This window comes from Trematomus bernacchii, unplaced genomic scaffold (assembly GCF_902827165.1).
Source record: "Trematomus bernacchii unplaced genomic scaffold, fTreBer1.1, whole genome shotgun sequence".
NCBI classification, from domain to species: domain Eukaryota; kingdom Metazoa; phylum Chordata; class Actinopteri; order Perciformes; family Nototheniidae; genus Trematomus; species Trematomus bernacchii.
Genome location: NW_022987662.1, coordinates 3,718,543 through 3,738,383, shown reverse-complemented (window position 1 = coordinate 3,738,383; position 19,841 = coordinate 3,718,543). Strand labels below are relative to the sequence as shown.

The 19,841-nt window shown below is 39.0% G+C and overlaps 1 protein-coding gene across 1 annotated transcript in view; it reads left to right on the top strand.

Moving 5' to 3' along the window:
- The first annotated feature begins 564 nt into the window (after positions 1-564).
- Positions 565-19,841, top strand: part of rngtt (RNA guanylyltransferase and 5'-phosphatase) — a 106,624-nt gene continuing 87,347 nt past the window's right edge. The window contains exons 1-8 of the mRNA XM_034135644.1: positions 565-628; positions 2,544-2,653; positions 2,754-2,857; positions 2,955-3,043; positions 7,478-7,553; positions 9,156-9,408; positions 11,651-11,760; positions 13,651-13,752. Coding sequence (XP_033991535.1) covers positions 565-628; positions 2,544-2,653; positions 2,754-2,857; positions 2,955-3,043; positions 7,478-7,553; positions 9,156-9,408; positions 11,651-11,760; positions 13,651-13,752 — 908 coding nt within the window. The remainder of the gene's footprint in view (positions 629-2,543; positions 2,654-2,753; positions 2,858-2,954; positions 3,044-7,477; positions 7,554-9,155; positions 9,409-11,650; positions 11,761-13,650; positions 13,753-19,841) is intronic.

Genomic DNA, 19,841 nt, shown 5'->3' with positions numbered 1-19,841 from the left:
GGGTGAAAAAAGGCTGATTATAATTTAAAATAGTTTAATTAAACATGGTTGTATACATCCACGAGTGGTGATTTGGTCACATGATGATGCACAGTATTGCATCATCATGTCTATTCTACAGTGGGTGGCGGTATAGACCTTTACATTGTTTGCGACCCGCCAATATTTTGAGAGAAGAAGAAGACGTAGAATGCTAGCTAGTTTAGCTCAAGCTAGCTAGCTCGTTGGATGCACTGAAGTGATGTTATGCTAGCTATTTGCCAACTATCTGGATTTCAGGGAAACAGACAAAAAACACAACATAGTTTTTGGAATGCTTAACCAGCCTTGAGTCGATACAACCTATGTTTGGTGTAATTACCCTCCGGCCCGTCATGAAGTTGACCGGGCACACAGTTGTCGGATGATTCTCCTGAATTAGTAGCTAAAGGGCCTTGAGTCCGCGGTGCTCGGGTGAAGGACAGCCGGGGATCGGCGCCTACTGAGAGCGGGAGCTTTGAGCCACGGGCTAGCTAGTAATACGAGGTTTTATTTATTATAACTGTACCACAACCTCTCCTCATCATGTCACACACCGGACCCCCTCCTCGATGGCGGAATTGTCCCAGAAGAGGACAACCTGTGGCAGGTGAGTGAAAAATAACATGACATTAAATTAATCAGCTTAATGTACGGAGTGCTATTGCTACGAGCTACGCAATATGCTGGTTTATCATGTGTTTCTGATGCATTATGATGTGCTTTTTAATTTCCCAAACGTCCTTTTATATCAACCAGTACTTGGCTGTTGATGTTCAGTTTCAGTCATACATTGAATGGCTAGCATCACAACATTGTGACGATGGCCACCAGTGCAGCCCAACTTCATACTATTTATATTTAAATGTAGCCATGGCTGTTGTGAAATTGGATGCCGAACTGACTAAATAACCTTAATAAACGAATAGAGCTCAGGCTTTCTTTAATTGAAGATATATGTGTCATTTGTGGCGAGAACACCTTAAATAGCCACATTTGTAAATGTAGTTTTGTACGACACTGTATTCAGGCGCGCATTGTTTGGCTAATTTGGCAGCTGTGGCTAACTTTCTGGCAACTCCTAGCAGAAATGAGTGCTTTTAAGTTAAAAACCCCTTTTTGAATTAGCAACATAAAGCTGTTGTTGGGATGTGTTTGGATCATTTATTCCCCACTGTCAGAAAAGTGCTACTGAGTGGGCTAGCTTCCTTGTCACGTGTCAAAACAAACCGTGGCTATAGCATGGCTGCACATGAAGCTATGTTGTGGTCCTTATCTATAAAAGCTATGTGTAACAACATGTCTACTTGGATAGCACATTGCCAGGCTAATCTGTGCTCCAAGTTTGCTTTGTATCAAAGCAGTAGTCTAGAGAGATGTGACATTATAAAGCACAGCTACTGTTAGTGACAATTTCAGCCATATCTCTGTTATTATATCGGCTATTTAATACAGGGATGGTCCAATATTTGATTTGATATGAACCACCCTTAGCTTTGCAAGCAAGGATTCCATTCTTAATTTAACACGATAACAGAACTTAATTCAACCTTGGTTTGGCACTTCACCTGCTGTTTATATCAGATGTTATTTAGTATGCTGAAGTGTGGTTTTCATGGTAACATTTGACAAGTGTTTACAGTTTTTCAGGCTGTGTGTTTGCATAATTCACTACTTATATTAAGGATAAAACCTGCCTGTAAAGAAACATTACGTTTTAGCTGAGCCAACTCATCAGGTTTCCTATTCAGAGTACAGATAGTTTTATTGAGAAACTGTACAGAGAGTTTTATGGAGAAACACTGGTTAATTCCTTGTGCGACTCCTGTTTGCTATATCAATTTATTCTTGTAAATTCGTTTTGAAGACTTATCTTTCAGTGTTTCTCACAGAATTTGATTCCCCCCTGCAAGAAAAGCCAAAGGCCCCTTAACCTATTCGGGTGGCCCACGCATCAACCCCCCCCTCAAATTAGAAAATACATGTGAGTTCATGGCTACTGTAGACAACGTTCTTGTTGCTCTGTGTTGCGTTGTTAATGAGTGAGACACACCGGAGTTGAGGATCTGTGGGGTTTATTCTCCCAAAAATATCATTTACAATTTACAATTTAGGCATTTAGCAGACGCCTTATTCCAAAGCGACTTACAATGACCAATTACAGGGACATTCTCCCTGGAGTAACTGAGGGCTAAGTGCCTTACTCAAGGGCACACTAGTAGTGGTGTTCCAGGCGGGATTTGAACTCGCAACCTTCCGATCATCAGCCCACCTCACTATCCATTAGACCACCAAAATAAAAATAAATAGAATAATTATCTTTCATTTGTCGCCGACGATATTTAATTGTGGCGGCCCACAACAAATAAATCAATGTATGGGAAACACTGTCTTTATTCAAAGGCTTTCTTATAATTTCTACTCTAATTCATGATCTTATTTGTGTTCCTTCTTTGTTGTGTTGTATGCCTTTGTTTTCAAGAGCCATACAATAAGGGTTATTATTCTTTATGTTCCCTCCATAGCTAAATTCCTGCCAATGAAAACGATGTTGGGTCCCAGATACGATGACCAAGTCCCAGAGGAGAACAGATTTCACCCGGGCATGCTGTCCAACTTTTTAAAAAGTCTAAAAGTAAGTAACTCTGTGAAGACTTGATTTCTAAGTGACATTTTAAAGTAAAAAAAAAACACAACACAACTAATGTGTCTTTTTTGTGTGTTATTCTCTCAAGGTGAAAATGGGTTTGCTTGTGGATTTGACAAACACTACGCGTTTTTATGACCGCAACGACATTGAAAAAGAAGGCATCAAATATGTGAAGCTTTCGTGTAGAGGGTACGAGTAAATTCCCTGTCATGCGTTAAACTAATTGTGAGTTGTTGTTTATGTAGTGCTATTGTACTAAGACGAGTGTCATTCTGTTTGGTTTTAGCCATGGAGAATCCCCTTCGAAAGAGACAACTACATCTTTCATCACTCTCTGTGAAAACTTCATCGAGAAGAATCCTACAGAGATAATAGGTAAGTAAACAAATCTATAACTCATTATTTGTTCTCGCACACGATATGTATCTTCTTCAATAGTCATAGATATGACATTGTAGCATCAAATCGATGTTTACCATCATATGTATAAATGTGAGTTTTTTTTTGTCAGATTTCAAAAATAAAAGCAGAAGTTTTCATTTCTTTAAGCCATTTCTTAGCTCTTTTAAACTTTTAATTAGCAGTCAATTTAGTAGTATTAAGGTTAGTAGTAGAAAGTATATTTGATTATATACAGTATTTGGTTCCCTCTCTGACTCATATAGTGAAATTCTGCCTTTTTTCATTGAACGATTAATTAAATGATTGCATTAGTTTTCCATGTTGTTTATGTCAAAGCCTCTTTGCATGTCTCTGATTGTTTTAACCTATATCAATGTGACTGAAATCCATGAAGTGTGATATTTAGGGCTGTCAAGTTACCGCGTTAATAACATTTTTTTTTAACGCCACTAATTATTTTAACGTGCGATTAACGCATGTGTATTTGTCCTCGGCCCGCCCCGTAGTTTCAGAGCCCAAATGCTTGACGACGTTGTTGTTGTTGTTGTTAGTTGGATGGTGGGAGATTCTAGCGAGAGATATGGATACAAAAAAAGGTGTTTTAAACAGCAAGCCAAGCACCCAGCTGATGCTGACAGCCCCGCTCCTCCGCTCGCTTGCTACAGACCACGCTTGAAAGTTTGCCGGGGAGACGCCTGGACAACAACAGCGATAGCTAAATGGGTGGCTACAGCTTAACATTGTGGAGGACGAGGGGCTGCGTTAGATAATTCGGATCGCATCCAACGTGTCGACTGCACATCACAGCGCATTATTTTGACCCACAGTGGGAACTTCAGTCTCATGCTTTGACTGAAGATGAAGACAGAGGAGCGGCATTTCGCCGACAACTGTAAACAGGCTTGTCTGTTTGAGCAACTGGCTCAGTGCAGAGAAGTAGACAGGGTTGGGAGAGAGTGTAAGAGAGAGAGAGGTTCCAGGTTGTTGTGTTGAGAATATTCAGGAGAATATTTGTCATTGTTCCGATGATAATAAACAAACATTTGCATAAAGCATATTTGTCAGCTCATATGTTGATAAGAGTATTCAAAACTTGAAAAATATTCCTCTAAGGTACATTTAGAACAGATAAAAATCGCGATGGACTATGGACATCATGCGATTAAATATTTTAATCGACCCTAGTGATATTACAATATATAAAGGTAGAATTTCAAGTGTTAAAACAGCTGGCACTGTAAAGATTAGCTCATTTGGAATTTTCTTTGATGAGTTTTATCACCTCCCAGTTTTCCAAGTATCCATTTAGTCCCCCTCAGTACGACTCTTACCGTCAAATCGTAATTACCAACACCTGGCGCACAGCCGTTTTATTTCAAAAAACATTACATTGCCGCTTTTATTATAAAGTTAAGACTAATTGAAACTGCACATAATGCACAGACGGGTAATGATAGAAGAGGCTTTAAGCAATATAGTTGTATAAATGTCTGCCTGATCCATTCTACTGTGATATTAACCTGAATACTGCTTACTTAAGTAAAGGTTATTTGTAAAATAAAGTAGCTGAGATCCACTAAAACAAGCTTTAAGATGTTCATAACAATGTCTACCTTGCATTATCCCTCAGATTATATAAATACAACAATAACAGCATCCTGCAACTAATATTTCTAAACTTAACTTTTTTTCCTTAATTTCTAATGATATTCTTGTGTTGCTTCTCTGATACATCATGCTAAACTATTAACAAACATCTATTATGCTTATTAACTGTATGCAGTCTATATATAACACTTATTTTAAGTGTAAAAGGAATTTAAATATATTTTCTAAAACGGATTGTTTGTCCAAATACTGCATGCTGACCCATGAGTAGCATCACATTATGGTTCCAGCAGAGAGCAGTGTTACTCTGAAATTGAACTGTTGCAAATGGTTGTCAGGTTGCATACTTTATTTTATGTTCAAACATACAATGCATTTTTAATATTAATATTAGTAACACTGGTAAACATCAGACATCTTCCAAGGACAACAGTTATCAGCTGATGGTCAGAGCAAATCTATAAAACAACAGGAGGTTAAATGGCCGTCCAAAAGTTTGCGTCACAAGTCAAGTGGCATCTGCACATTTCCAAAAATACATTGCTATCTAATCCACATCCTTAGAAAACAGGAAACAAAATATCGTTGTGCAAGTGATGTTGTTTGTATGTGTGGGAGTTTCACATGAGAAAAAACACTCCTCCCCCACTGTGTAGGTGATGTTAAGGTGAAAGGACATCAGTAGGCACTAAGCCTAACTAAAAAAGTTAATGTTTGGTTTAAAAGTCAAAATAGTGAATAAGTGCTTACCCTTTTCTCAACGTTTTCTATCCATTTTATTTTGCAACTTTTTGTTGTTTGAGATTATGGTATTTCTTTCTTCATCTGTTTCTTAAGTCTGTTCTTAAATGTGGATAGCTGGTGCTCTTTTATGTCATTGCTATTGTTTTCTAGCCCGACTTGTAGCGTCTCTGCGTTTTCTTGTAGCTCCGTTTGTCCCGTTGGCTCTTCCTTGTATTTGCTAGATTCAGAAGTGTCTTTTTTTTCGTCACTTTTCCTGCTTCTTTGTGTGATCACCTTACCAATATCCTTCTTTTACCCTTTTTAAATAATGCATTTTCTCCTCATTTTTCAAGTTATTTGCAAACAATATTCAGCTTTTACATTACGCCTTTGTTTGTTTGTAGCCTTTATTTAACCAGGTGAAATCCCATTGAGACCAAACGATCTCTTTTTCAATGGCGACTTGCAGCAAGTTGGTTACACATAAAAACAACAGAAAACAAAAAGGACATCATACAACATAATTACAGGGGTACAATTTACAAACCTATGGACAATGACAGGTACCAAGAGTATCAAATTGCGTTGCATCTAGCCGAGCTTTAAAACGATGCAGGGGAACCAAAATGCTCAGTTTCAATTTATTTTTGTTGAGTTTTCCAAGCTAGAGGAGCTGCTCACATAAAAGCTTTTGTATCTAAATCAGTCCTAGCATTTGGCACATGTAACAAAAACACATCCTGAGATCTTAGACAATAGCTACTTGCAACTCTCTATGAGATCAGAGAGCAGATATAAGATGGTAGTTTACCCAACATCAAGGTTCAAGGTTCTTTATTGTCAAACTGACATAGCTACAGAGTAATTATGTTGTTGAAAATCTTATGTCACAGGCTTCTCCAACAATGCAACATAATAATAATACAGATAGTAAGAGCAATACAAAAAGAAAAATAGTTATAAAATAAAGTGAGTATGTGGAATAGTGCAGTACGAGTCTATATACAAGTTATTGGAATGATATATATATTAGATAGTAGATATATATCACTAAGTAGCAGATGAATGTTTTGAAATTGTTTCAGCAGTTCAACATGGCTTTCTAAATGAATATGTACCAATGATCGAGCCTCCGTACAGTTAGTGAAGGCAAACCTGCCCTGGCGTACAGGGTACAGTGATGAGTGAGTGCTTTACAGTTTGTAACAAATCTCAGCGCACTGTGATAGGCGGATAGGCTTAATTGCAGAATGGTAAATTCCTATCATGGACACATCGATATAGAAGCTGCACTTCCACAGTTTTGACAGCAGGGGGCTCTCTTATACTTCCCCATGGCATTATTACCCTGTCCAGATCTGCTCTTACCTACCTACTGCCGCCTGGCCTTTAAATCACATCGCTCCAACATCAGAGCAGAATGTGTGAATGTCAGCTCAGCCGTGTCCTGTCTTTGGCCAGCTGGTGATTAGGCTTTGTGGTACTCATGTCCAAATCACACAGTTGGGCTGGTGAATGAATGTGATCCCCATCCTCTGATGTTGGTTCATTTCATCTTCATTAGCGTCGCCAGGCAAACATCTGTCATTTGTGTGTTTTGGACACAATTGACATCAAATTTAAAGGGCATGGTTTTATCAGTTGTTGCTTTTGCTCTGCCCTTTTCATCCACTTTCTCCATCCCTGAATGTTTCATCAGTCTTTGCATCTCTTCTCTGTGTGTGAGGCTGGTGTGATAATGTGGGTATAAAGGCAAGACCCCCTCTAAGTATACCTCTTCCTGTAATCTCTTTGAATTGATGCCACTGCTCAAAATATGGCCTCATTACATCCCAAATAGGCCTGATGTAAGAGGGGAACACTTTAGATAAGATTGTGCTTTTGGAAAACTCACTCCAAACTCACATTAGGCAAAAGAAAAATTCAATGTGTGAAGGCGTCGAGGATAATTCAGGGACAGAATACTTCATGATTACACTTCCAGAAGTGTTTGCTTAAGGTTTAATGTAAATGTAAATCTTAAGTGGGATTCTCAGTTTGTAATCCCTCTCCCGCCTCTTCTCCTTTCTCCTGAAGGTGTTCACTGCACGCATGGCTTCAACCGGACTGGCTTTCTGGTGTGTGGGTACCTGGTGGAGAAGATGGACTGGAGGTAACACTTGACCTCCTTTCATCACTCTCTCTGCTCCGAGTGCAGTTTTAGTACCTTCACTTGTCTTGCATGATAATCTGAAGCCCCCCCTAGTGTCTTCCATCACAACTCTGGTTTTATAATCTCCCCCCCCCCCTGTCAGTCTGTGAATGCCGTCTCCTCCTGGTAGTTTCAAAATGTGTGACGGCACGAGAAGTTGCACTGTCAGTTTGAATCAACAGACACTTCACAAAGAAGCTGCCGGGTTAGCAGTGACCGCGCTCGTGCCCCTTTCACAGAGATGTTAAATAATTTACAGCGGCTGAGCAGAGGGGAGGGTGGGAAAGTGTCTTTTAGTCAGAGGTGGAGCAGCAGTCTGAGGAGGCAGGATGAAACCCTCCCACCGCCCACCTCCTCCTGAGTAATGAGGGATCTGGGAGCATTCACAGCCTCCTTCCAGTGTAGCAACATCATTTTACAACCGAATAATCTACACTGATACATTTTTATTTGGATATGTGGCTAGTCATTGAAATGTACCTGCCCTAAAGAACCTGCATGAGGTTTTCATCTTAGTTCTTGGTTAAAAGTAGAGCTGTGCAATTAATCATATTTTAATCTCGATTACGATTTTTGCTTGCAACGATTACAAAAACAACGTAATCGAAATAAAACGATTATTATTTTTAATATTTTTAATTTCTTTTTTTATTAATTACATTTTTTAATTTTTTTATTGGTTTTTCAGTTGAATTATACTTAAAGTTCAGGGTAATCAACTGTTAAAAACATATTGTTCACATTTTTTTTTCTCCAATAAATGGATGTTTTCAAAGTAAATGGATAATCGTTTTTTAATAATCGTGATATCAATTATTGAACAAAGTAATCGTGATTATGATTTTTGCCATAATCGCACAGCCCTAGAAAAAAGTATATAAAAGGAACACCACTCTTTCCTAGAACCAAAGATGATGGCCTTTTGATATAATGATTTGAAGTAGCTTGTTTTATACGACACTGTCAAAGACCCTAAACCAAGCCATTAAAAGCTGAAGCAATCAATGGAAGAATTAATCATTGTGATAATTAGTTTTTGCTTTCAAGATAAGATGACAAACTTCCCACTATTTGTATATCCAATCTGAGGAGTAGCTACTTTTACTGTTTGTTTGTCTATCTTTGAATTATGGACTGTTGTCTGACGCTAACAAGATATTCAATAAACCAACCTTGGGCTTTAGGAGATTGTGAAGGGGTGCCTATTTGTTTTGCTACTGTTTTAAACACTAAACTAGATCATGCTCAGGCTGACGTATAATACAAATGGTCCTCAACTGCAGCCACTATTTAATTAACTTCAATGTAAGACAGAAAAGCAGCACTCTCACATCTGAGACGCTAAAATCATCAAATGTTTTGAATTAATGCTTGAAGAATTACTTATTAACTGATTAATCAAGTATCAGAATATATGCTGATTCATTTTTTCCACCAACTTCTACCTCCAGTTATGATAACCAGATCAAATGAGAAATACAGAAAAAGAAACAACATTTGAAAAGAATAAAATATAATCTGCTTCTTTAAAGATGCCCTGTCTGTGTTGTTGCCTCTTATCAGCGTGGAGGCAGCCGTGGCGGCGTTCACGCAGGCCCGGGCCCCCGGGATCTACAAGGGAGAGTACCTCAAAGAGCTTTTCCGTCGTTATGGAGACGAGGAGGACTCACCCCCTGCCCCCGCGCTCCCAGAGTGGTGCTTCGACGACGATGACGACGAGGACGTGGACGACGATGGAAAGTCTGTGGGCCAGGATTCGGGCCCCAGCTCCTCGGGGTCATCGGCTGGCAAACGAAAGAAAGAAAAGATCAAGCTGGTAAGACTTCCGGGAAAAGGACTGCTAAGTGGAAAATTGGGTTTCCCCTCTCTGCAGGACATAGGCCTCATGCAGTGTCTTTAGGGAGGCATTTCTTCTCAGTGGAAAAAGCTCCTATGTTATATATAGAAAATAAAATGCGCATCACAACATCTCAGACCAAGTGTTCCTATGTCAGGGTGTCCGCGGGGTCTTAAAAAGCATTAAAAGTTGATAAATCAATTTAGCGAAAATGAAGGCTATTAAAAAGTATTAAACGACATTTTCCAAGGTATTACATTTTGTAGCTTGTTTTCAATAAGTATATAAATTGTCCAAAGAGGTTGTATTCTACAGTGTGCCTGAATGTAATCATTGCGTAGGTGTGTAGTGTGATTCTGTGTAGTTTATTTATGGCATCCCGTTGGGTTTGACGTCATCTGAACAGGACATCGCACGCTCACTGCTTGATAGCGCGCGAAGGTCCGTTTACACCGGTTGTTAAACAACATCGTTATGGGGAAATGCAAGTCTGCGTCCAAATGGTTGGAAGATAAGGAGGAAGGACAATCAATACTGTATATAGTAGGGCTGTGCAATTAATCGTATTTTAATTGCAATTACGATTTTGGCCTGCCACAATTACGAAAACAACATAATCGAAGAAAACGATTATTTTGCTTTGCTTGGTTGTGACATATTTGATCTAATTTATTTTAGTCTAATTTATTTGTATTTATCATATTTACATATGTTTAGAAGCTTGTTGAAGTGCGCTCCAAAATATTTGTTGATCTTGTTTATTGGTATTTATTATTTTGATATTATTTATTTAAATGTAAATATAAATGTATCATTTATTTTATTTATTTTAGTATTGGTTTTTCAGTTGAATTATGCGTTCAGGGTAATCAACAGTTAAAAAGATACTGTTCAAATTATTATTTGTATTTGTTTTAAAGTTCAATAAATGGATGTTTTCAAAGTCAATGAATAATCGTATTTAATAATCGTGATATCAATTATTGACCCAAATAATCGTGATTATGATTTTTGCCATAATCGCACAGCCCTAGTATTTAGTAAATGTGAGGTAAAGTGTGTAACCGGTTAGAACTCGAAGTGGCGATGAGGTCTTAAAATGTATGAAAAGGGTCTTAAAAAAGGTCTTAAAATGTATTACATTTGACTTCAGGATTCCTGCATATACCCTGTATGTATCCAAACAATAGTCCAACACCACAGGATCGTCTACTTACTCTCTTATACGGCACAAGAAAGCAACAAATCGTCACTTTCAGAGGCAGTAACCAGTACATTTGTGTCAGTTTTTTGCATTATTAACTTATTATGGCGAATTGTTTAACTTCTGCGAAATTATCCAGGTTGGAGTGTAGATTTCTTTCATGCGAAGCTTAAAGGGGACCGATCATGCTATATTTGAATAATATAGCATGATAGGTCCCCTTTAACATAAGGAGAGAGGTTATTTGCTTTGATTGTCACTCCGATGTATATACAGTTTTATTAGTGACTTTTGATTAATTTCCCCAACATGATATGTATCACTACCACAAAACAATCTTTAATATTCTCATGATGATGTTTTCCGCCATGTCGTCCAGCCACACTAATTTTTCATTGGATTTTGTGATTCTCATGTGCATTTTGTTCAATTACATTTTCACATCTCTTGAATACTGAAGGTAAAAACTCCTTTGAGATCAAAAGGTGAATCAGGACGAAGGGGCTTTCTCTTCTCACTGCAGCTGTTCATGCAAAAAACATATGCTCTAATGGCTCTTCAGGTGACCTATATTATCATACCACATGTGCTACTGATCTCATAGCCATGTATTATCATATTATGCCAGTTAGAAGACTTATTTGCACAATGAGGAAGAGAAGGGTGAAGGGTTGGCATTAGAAATTGAGGTGAATCATCTTTAGTCGAGATAGGAGTGATACAGACGTCGTTAGTGTATCTCTCAAACCACATATGAGATGTAAGGGCTATAGGGGAAGTGAGGGGGTGCAGAGATAGTGAGGTTCCCTGGGAGATGAATCAGAGGAACAAGGTTTTAAAGGTGAATTCATAAAATAAGTGCAAGAACTCTGCACACAGGGTTTCAAAAAGCGATGGAGCAGCTGTTTGTGAAATATCTCGGGGATATCAAATGTTTTTTCCCTGTACGTGTAGGAGGGTATGAGTGTCTCTTTTAATTCAATCCAAGTTTAACTTTCTCATTCTACATCCTCCCAGGGTGCAGTATTCCTTGAAGGCATCACGGTGAAAGGCGTCTCTCAGATCACCGCACAACCCAAACTCGGAGACACCCAAAGAATGTGTCAGAGGATGGCCGAGTGGGAAAGGTGAGAATCTCCCTCTGCCCTCCTTTCAGCCGCTCTGTGTGTACTAATACATGTGGGTGTACTGTACTGTGTTGTTCAGAGTGACTCATTTGTTGTAAGCGCCTTTTAAAAAAAGAAAAACGATGTTGACACTTTGACAGGCGGCAGTCGAGAATAGATCTTTCTGGTGAAATTTGCTGCTGTAGCTTTTTATTTTTTTTTAAAGAAATTGCAGAAAGTCAGCTATACTGATGCGTCAGACAACACTGCTGTTTCCACTGCCTTCTTTCCCCAAAGTTTCTGTTATACTTGAAGCAAGCATGAGCATAAAAATACCTCTCACATTGACTTTTGAAGAGGTTGTTTTTCTAGCTCTGTATGTATTAAAAAAACAGCCAGATAAGGTAAAACATAGGCTTTTTAAAGAAATAAAGAACCTAAAAGTAACTAGAAAAGTGCCATTGCTATGTGCATTGACTCCTGCTGTAACAAAAACTATTTCCCAATTTGGGATCAATAAAGTACTATCTATCTATCTATCTATCTATCTAAGCCCTTTTTAGCGCACTAAGAAACCCTGAAAGTTTGTCTGGATGTTTTTGTCCATTTGAAATTGGCACCCATCATGGCGCATGCAGCTAATGCTGACCTGACGACTCCCCAAACAAAAAGGCGAATGTCCTGGCAGCGTCATAATGATATACGAACAATAAAACATTTTTTACACGGCCTGTTTTGGCTTAATACGAGCAAAACCGGTACTACAGAGTCCCTGCCAACACTGAAGAGAAAAGATGAAATTCAAATAATTCACTGCGTCTTTCCCACCTGCTGTTTTGATTATTAGCTGCTAAAGAGTCAGCATCACACCTGTAGGCCCCCGCTATAAATGCTACGATTAAACTAAATCTCTAAGGCTTCATACATACTTTATCATAAAAAGACCACATATATAACTTAATGTAAGGGCCCATGTCATGCTTTTCCGGTTATTACCCGTCCACTTGTGTGTACTGTAGCTTTTTATGCATGTAAACGGTCTTGCAGAGTCACAAACCCTCAAAGTACACCCTGTAGCGAGTGAAACACAGAAAAGACCTGTCTATGCTGCCCCAGAACGCCTCGTTGGAGATTTCTCTTTTTCATTTTTTTCTTCCGGGAACCAAGTGACGTAACGACGACCCCATGGACTAATTGGTCCAAATGGACACACACACACTCGGCGGGACGTTGCGAGGCTCGCTGCTGCGAGGCGCGGACAGTGTGAGCTGGCTTACTGGTGTGGGGTCGGCGAGACAGCGAGACACTGCGGAACTCAGCCTGAGCACACACACACACACACACACACACACGCAGCCTCGCCGCGTCCCGCCGTCTCAGGCTGAGAAATCCGCGGAGCTGCAGCTGAGAAAAGATTGAACACGGCACCCAGACCCCACGCAGCATTCTCATCTGTTTGTCATTACTGGTGTCATTTTCTGGTTGCTAACAAACGCCGTTGTAACACATAAACACACATCAGAGCACAGTGGGCTCATAGGGGAGGCGGGGGGGCAGGAGCTCCAACAAGGCGTTTAGGACAGAGTGAATACACATACTATACAGAGATTCTGTATGAGAAACCAATGTGAGTTTGGAAAATGTCACAATATAAATCTATTTTAGTAGACCTCAACAATGGAATTATGATCAGTAGAAATGGCCATGACATGGGACCTTTAATGTATCACGTCACGTGTAATGTTTGATTTCATTGAATGTTTATTGGGAAGCCCACCAATCATCTTTAGTCGAGAGAGGAGCGATTCAGTCTTCGTTAGTGTTTCTCTCAAACCATATATGAGATGTAAGGGCTGTAGGGATGAAGGAAGTAATACAAATATAAGAAGTGTGTGTTCACTGTTGTTTCAGATCTGGTTTCCCTGGGGCTCAGCCTGTGTCCATGGACAGGACAAACCTTCGTTTCATGGAACAGAAACCATACAAAGTCAGCTGGAAGGCTGACGGCACACGGTATGTCTATCCTTCATGACTCTCTCTACAATAATTGACTCATCTACATATATCAATACAAGCATCCCTCTCTGTGCCTCTGATTAGCTTCTCTAGCCTTCTTTTGACTAACAATACATATACAGGGATGTTGTCTTCAACAGTTGTATGTATCAGGGGTGTTGATTAACATTTCAGACTGAGAGAAAGCTAACACGACTTCTGTTTCTCATTAGATTGTAATCACTTTACCTTTATACTCATGCTGCTCAGTAAACGGTGAAGATGTGGGCAGTTGAATTGTAAAATGACTAAGCATGGGGGTGCCAACATAGAATGAGAAATGCAAAAAAGGAGTATTTTCTTTCTTGTCACATTTCGGGTCCAATTTGTTGTTTTCTCTTGTTTTAATGCTCTTTTGCCAAAAGCCAGTGTTGAGGGGGTAAACGTTGTTAGTATTCCACTCGTGTGCTGTTTCTCCCGCTGGTGAAAATGTTCCGCTGCTGGTGAATATTCAATCACTGCAGTCAATTTCCGATTTGTACATATCGGTTGCTTATATTTCCTGCAAGAGTGAGACCTTGCAGAGTGCAGATTTGGCCACTCACCAAGATGCTGCAGATCAGGCACGTGCACACATAGACATCAAAGTGGGCTTGAGCCCCTGCCCTTTTTCTTCCTCCAGAGAAAGTGCCCTTTTTTTCATTTTTATAAATGAATATATATATCTACTGCTGTTTGCGCACAGTTTGCCTTTCCAAAAATATATTGATTGAATACAAAATTAAAACATCAGGTCGGGAGATTAGACTGTGAAGTTCCGATGCTCTCTCTACCCTCCCTCCCTCCCTCCACGTCTCCTGCACAGCGGTGCGGACAGTCATCGGCAGTCACTTCAGACAGACAGGTAGCAGCACCTCCCACTTTACTGTCCCATGTTATGCCGGCTTTTCTTGGCTTGTTTGAAAGTGAGTGGTGATAAACAAATTACTAAACTGCCAGTGCCTCGAGTTTACAGCTAAAAGACAATAACAAATATAGTTAACTAAGGTATGCTACTAGCTAATGGATAAGTTAGCTCAAGGTTTAGCTAAGACAATTTATCATGGGCATACAGGCTAATGTACTGTACTTAAGGGGAGACACTTAAAGTGAATACAGTAAAATGTGTATCTAATAACATCATCACAATCGCCACTTTGATATGCAAATTAGGCATTAACTAGGCTTAATTAAAATGCGCTAATTTGCATGCAGTTACCAAGGCATTGCAGGTGAAAAGGATAAAACAAAAAAACATATCACCTCACAACTTCCCCAGATAGTTACTTACGTCAAGTCAGTATTTTCCCCTGAAATGTTATGTTTAAATGCAGATTAGCTTTAAATATATAAATGAATTCAGACATGGTAGTAAAACGAACACCATTTATATGTTTCTTGGAAGTTTTCTTTCCATTAGAGTGAAAGAAAACATGGAAGCAAAATAGACCAAAATAACAAGTACATGAAAAAACGATATTTTTGCCTGTAATGTCCTCAAACAGTAACTTCATCATTTTGATTGTTGGCTGCTAATTTAATAACTATTACTTTTACTAGTTTGTTGTCTGCTCTTGTGCATAGTGAATACTAAAGAAGACCATTGTCTCTGTGTTAGTTGATTATTTTGTAGAATTCTGCTGAGTATTAAACAATTGCGTGAGGGTATGCAAATAAATTGGTCAGTAAGTCAGAGATGTGCAACTATATTTCACTTTTTGTTTTAAAACATTTTTTTATAAATGATTATGGGAAGTGCCCTTTTTCGTGTCTGTGCACGTCCCTGCTGCAGATGATGGTGCTTGAAAGAGTTGTTAGAAAGTTTTGTGCTTGAAAGTGAAGTTGGAAAGTTTTGCTCTTCATTGTGTATGGTGGTTCAGAGTGATGGTGGTCTCTTCCTCCTCTGCCTGGAGCTCTTGTCCTTCACCCCCAATTACCTCCGGATACTTGAAGAGTCTCGCTGAGTAGTGACGCCTTTTTCTTCAGTCCTGAGATACAGAGAGAGGCAGAATCCGAGGTATGAGTCATCACTCAGCTGCAGGATATGCTGAGAAAATGATACACTATCTCCTCAAAATATCAAGATAAATGTATTATTAGAGACTTACCTTATCACATGAGGAATACAATCATATTTCCTATCATCAAAATAAGATTGGCCAATACAGGAACACCTTCTCTCCTCTAGTAAGGTCAAATGTAATCACAAATGCATCAAAAATACCCTAAAAAACGAACCAAGTGAAGTACGATATGCAGTCTAACAATTTCATTTTACAGTTAGTTCTTTTCATTTAAAGTGGACCTATCATGCTATATTTGAATAATATATTGTAGGGCCATACCTATATAAAACATGTCTGTGAAGTTTTTTTTTCAAAATACCAAACAGATCATGCATTTTAGCCATGCCTCATTTCGCTCTATTTGCTCTTTTCCAGCCCTGTTTTTGCAAGGGCTGATTCTGTGAGAAGTCTTCTTCGCTGCTTTTGTGGTAGACTACAGCGCCACTTACAGGCCTGGCATATGTACTACAGCGTCTCCAGCGCTTTCGAGCGGCAATGGCCGTGGCCCAACCCCCCATTCCCCTGATAGGTGGAGAGTTGCCCATATAGGCGAAGCTCCCTGTTTCTGACGTCAGAACAATTTCAAATCAGCTCCGTTGCAGCCCCGTTTTTAGAGATTTGGGTATGGAGGAAAAGAGAGAGGGTTGTGTTTTCTGACACTTGGTGAGTTCCCTGACACACTGGGGACACATATTCATGTATAAAAGACGTACAAAAGTGCATTTTGCATGATAGGTCCCCTTTAATAATCAGTAGTTGCTATGCAGGATAATTTATTTAGGAAAATCTATTAATACCCCAAATGTGTGCCTTAAAATATCAAACTGCCATCTAAAAATAAATAAAATGAATGAACCCCAATATGCTTTTTGGGGTTATACCTTTCCTGTTTTGTGTTAAACAGGTTTTGGTGCATGTAAATGGTCTCCAAGGCGTCAATCCCAAAGTTCCCCCGAGAGGGAGTTTCTCTTCCACACTGGTTTCAGACAGAGGGTGAAAAGAGGTGCTGCAACACAGGCCGTATGAGAAAAATAAAGACCTGTTTGAACATTAAAGCGTGGAAACGTATCACAGTAGAGACACAAAAAACTATCATATGTGTTATGAAGAAATCCCAAGAGATACCAGAATTAGCAGTGAATGTACAATGTTTCCAAGTATTGAGTTGTTTTGTGTTGGACTGAAATTCCTCTGTGATTGATTTGTAATTTTGGGCTTTATGAATAAATTCTATCAACCTGAAGAAATGGCTGCCAGTGAAGCTAGAACCTGAATCTGTGCAATAATCCTCTGTTGTCTCCAAGATCTATTAAAAAAACATCAGTGAGTCACGCTGGTGCTCCGGGGAACATGTTCCTTCATTTAGAGACATTTGGCTACAGTAGTTAATTTCAAACACTCTCTGGAGCGCTAAATATATATTAATAAGTACAATCTACAATAAACAATCTTAATTCATGAGATTAAAGTCGTAAACTTGCTAGAAAAAGATGTCTCTCGTAACTTTGTGAGTTTTTTTCTAAGCAAAATGGTGACTCAGATCTTTCATTTACGACTTTCATCTTGGTTTTATGATTTTCTTTTTTAATAATATTCTTTGCTCTTATACAGTATACTTCAATAATAAATGAGTCTGCCATTATTATTTATTAACCGCCATCAAGTTTTCTTTGCTGTTTTAAAAAATGTATGTCCTAAGAATCGGCGCGCCACAGACAGGGTAAAGAAGTCACAACGTTTTTTGAGACTAAAACATTGTTGGTTTTTCGTCTTTTTAATGACATTTGTTGACAGCCTTATCCTTTAAGTCACACGTGTCAAACTCAAGGCCCGGGGGGAATTACATTTCGGCCTGCAGGATCATTTCTAATTACTATTAGATCTGGCCCGCCGGTATATTGCACGCACACCTTCACTCAATCCTGAGGATTTCCTCAGCTCAGAGCCTGAGCCCAAACATTGATGAACTTGCACCCAAGATGAGATGCCAAGTATCTGGCTTAGTGTGCATCACAGAGCAGCACACTGAGTTTCAATGGATGTTTCCTTCTGCACTTTGTTTCTTGAGACAACAGGGCATGTTTGGTTTTTTCTTTGAGGGAAATAGTTTTTTTGAAGCTGTTGTTGGCCTGTGGAAAAATGTAATCATAAGAAATGACTCCAGAAAAGCTGCAGATAGAGCCATAAGAAATGAATGCAACTGATTATTTAATGTTTAATGTTGTTTTTATAGGCAATCATTTAAATCAAATCAAATCAAGGTTTATTTATAAAGCACATTTAAAAGCCATTTTTGGTCGGGCCAAAGTGCTGTACATGTAATAACTACAATCACATAAAAACACATTTCTATAATCACAATAAAAGACAATAAATTACAACAGATATTTAAAAAAAACACAGGGAAAAGTCAGGAGTCTCTGACTAAAAGGCCAGGGAGAAGAAGTGTGTCTTAAGAGTAGATTTAAAAACCCCTAGGGTCTGGGCCGACCTCACATGGAGGGGCAGAGTGTTCCAGAGCCTCGGGCCAGCTGCTGCGAAGGCTCGGTGCCCTCTGGTTTTGAGCCTGGTTTTGGGCACTATCAGCAACAGCTGGTCAGCAGACCTTAAAGCTCTTGTTGGGGTGTAGCGCTGGAGGAGTTCAGCTATATAGGCCGGAGCCAGCCCATTTAGTGCTTTAAAAACAAATAAAAGGAGTTTAAAATCAATTCTGAACCGAACTGGAAGCCAGTGTAGTGAGGCCAGAATTGGGGTGATGTGGTCACGCTTTTTGTGGCCAGTGAGTAGACGTGCAGCTGCGTTCTGGACTAGCTGCAGGCGTTTAATTGACGCCTGGTCCATACCCACGTACAGAGCGTTGCAGTAGTCCAACCTCGATTTAAGCTGTGTTAGTTCCAGGTTTAATATGTGCAATAAGTTCATTTCAATAAGTTCTTCAATAAACATTGAACCAGTCCGGCCCTCGACTAGTACCCATTGTTTTTATTTTTGGCCCACTGTGTATTTGAGTTTGACACCCCTGCTTTAAGTAGTCCTGAATTGCTTTTCGAAGCTAACATTGGTTTTACATAGTGTTTGGAAATGAAAGACCATGGATTTTTGTCTCTCTAGAGCTTCTTTTAAACGTCTCTTGTAACCAATCTGTTACACAACTAGGACAACCCCCCAGAATAATTTAGACTTTAGTCTCACTAGAACATATTATGCTCCAGTCTAATTTGGAGAGTGTAATTCAGACTCATTTATAAGTTTAATTCAATCTCTGCACATTGTGTTAATTTGCAGATGAGAGGGTCTTGGAACTTAATTTCATAACCTTCTCCTGCTTAGCCTTGAAAACTTGAAACACTCATTATCATACGTAATGTTGTTGCTGCCCTAATATATGCAGCCCTTCCTCACAGTCGCAGAACTCCAGATAATTGGGACCCCATGTTAAACTGGAAACTAAAAGATGGGCTGTTGTTGAAAGTTCATTAAACCATATAAACAACAGTGAAGTATAACAGTAGGCCTGGGCAATATCTTCTTTTTAAAAAATAGTTGTATTTCATATTTTGATTACGATGTACTGTAAATCACAATACAGCATGCTTTCTGGCAGTCAATCATTAAGTAGCCTATATTAAATAACCATGTTATAAAGCCTATTTGTTTATACTCGTGTATGAATTACATTCTAGGCAAATACTATGTACTTGGTATGTTCCTTATTGAATTGTACCTGAAGTGCAAAATGTAAAAAAACAAAATCTTCATATGATATTACTTTTAAAAACATATTTTCAGAAATGTTTTCGATATGATTTAATCACTTGGTTAATGTTATTTATAAAACGGACAAGTCAAATCAAGCAATCTGATTGGTTCTTAGCCGTGATATAATGAGCGTATATCACGGGTAGAATTGTAGTTATTTTTCACAAGTCATGTATCCCTCTGAGAAAAGCTACAACCATTACAACTGTTACATTACGTCCGTTACGAAACTAACTAACTAAC